The 1,635-nt window shown below is 40.4% G+C and overlaps 1 protein-coding gene across 1 annotated transcript in view; it reads right to left on the bottom strand.

The window, feature by feature from the left end:
• Arhgef28 (Rho guanine nucleotide exchange factor 28) overlaps positions 1-1,635 on the bottom strand; it is a 345,634-nt gene that overhangs the window by 216,101 nt on the left and 127,898 nt on the right. Inside the window, 1 exon segment of the mRNA XM_023703652.1 lies at positions 723-870. Coding sequence (XP_023559420.1) covers positions 723-870 — 148 coding nt within the window.

Raw genomic sequence — 1,635 nt, 5'->3', positions numbered from 1 at the left:
TGAGCCATCTCCCCGGCCCCTGATGTCTTTTAAATGCATACACCTGAAGCCACATCTCAATGAAAAGACAAAACAACTTTATCTGGGAAGGGATATTAACACATAATGGCATGCATATTTACATGGATATTACAAGGAATTAAAAATTTTAAATGGGTATTTTGTCTTCTATCACCATGGTATTTGAAGAATACAAGTAGAAAAACTACACATTTCAAAATGTGAACATTTTGTTCATGAGGAGAGAAAGTTCCAGAGCCTGAGCTCCAATAAAGAAGATTCCGGATGGACACAGAACCCCAGCCACAGAAGAGAGCAAGACAGGTGACCACAGCGCTATGAGAAGGGAGACAAACTATGTTACAGGAAGACCTTCCTGAGCCAACTTGGGCACTGGGAAGATGACACGTGGGCATCATGTTTCCCCCATTGGACTGCACCCAAAGCACACCCACCCTCCAGAGCTTGGTATAGCAGGGGAATGAGCTGCCCAGATGGATGGAGCTGTAGAAAGAGCTTAAAGAACCTCATATAACACAGGACAAGTGTTTTTCCTAACGTGTCACACACACACACACACACACACACACACACACACACACGGTGAGCATGGCCTGGGAGCACCTTCACCTCTTCCTCCTGTTCTCTTCCTGGACTCCATCCAGGAGGGAATGACGCTTTTAGGCAGAAGTCCCGCCTTCCCAGCCCAACGGCCACCTCACCTGGGACGCTGGACTGCAGCACGTTGTCCTCCGTACGTTCTGCGATCACAACGTGTCTCTGTTGAGATCCGTCATAAATAAAGTAAAACTCTGCGTCTTCAGGAAGATAAACATTTTTGCCAAACTTTGCATACACTGTCATCTGTCCCTGAAAAAAAATGAACAAGTCACAGAATCATTATAGTTCCTTGTCTTGGCTCTAAGAAACCACAATAAAAGGGCACAGGTCCAAAACATTGTCACTTGCTATATTCACTTCATGTGAGAGAGCTCAAATATCACAGCCCCTCCTGGCCAAAAACAACATTTCTGACCTGTGCGAAGACACTTCCTGATACATTTAGTATAGATGTCAGAGCTGGTTTGTTCTGTTTTTACTGCTAAAGAAGTTCAAGGAATAGGGAGATTTTTTTTTTAATTTACTGGATAAATGTGATATTTTGTTGTCTTTAACTTTAAATTCCAATTTTGTCAAACATCATTGCTTGTTTTTTGGTTTTTGGTTTTTGGTTTTTGGGTTTTTTTGGTGGAACTGGGGATTGGACTCAGACCCTTGCGTTTACCAGTCAAGCGCTTATCCTACTGAGCCATCTCCCCAGCCCAAACATCATTACTTGTATTAATTTTTTTTTAATTTTTATTGATTTTCATGAGAAAAAAATAGCAATGAAACAGTTTCAAAACAGGTTAGTAGGACTGTTACAATAATTAATACATTGCATATTGTGGTCTTCATAGTAGTTATTCAGAGGACAAGATGCATATATGATATCTTGTCTAAACAATATCAGTACAAACCTTTCTTCTTGCTGAACTAATAGAAGGTAGCTGTGTATCTATCCTATTTTGTATACATACATGTATTTTTTTTCACTACAAAATGGTCCTTTATTTATATCCCCCTTTTTTGTTT

Source organism: Octodon degus, unplaced genomic scaffold, assembly GCF_000260255.1.
Source record: "Octodon degus isolate 3935 unplaced genomic scaffold, OctDeg1.0 scaffold00177, whole genome shotgun sequence".
Taxonomy (NCBI): domain Eukaryota; kingdom Metazoa; phylum Chordata; class Mammalia; order Rodentia; family Octodontidae; genus Octodon; species Octodon degus.
Note: the sequence above shows the minus strand (reverse complement) of the source record. Positions and strands in the feature narration are given on the sequence as shown.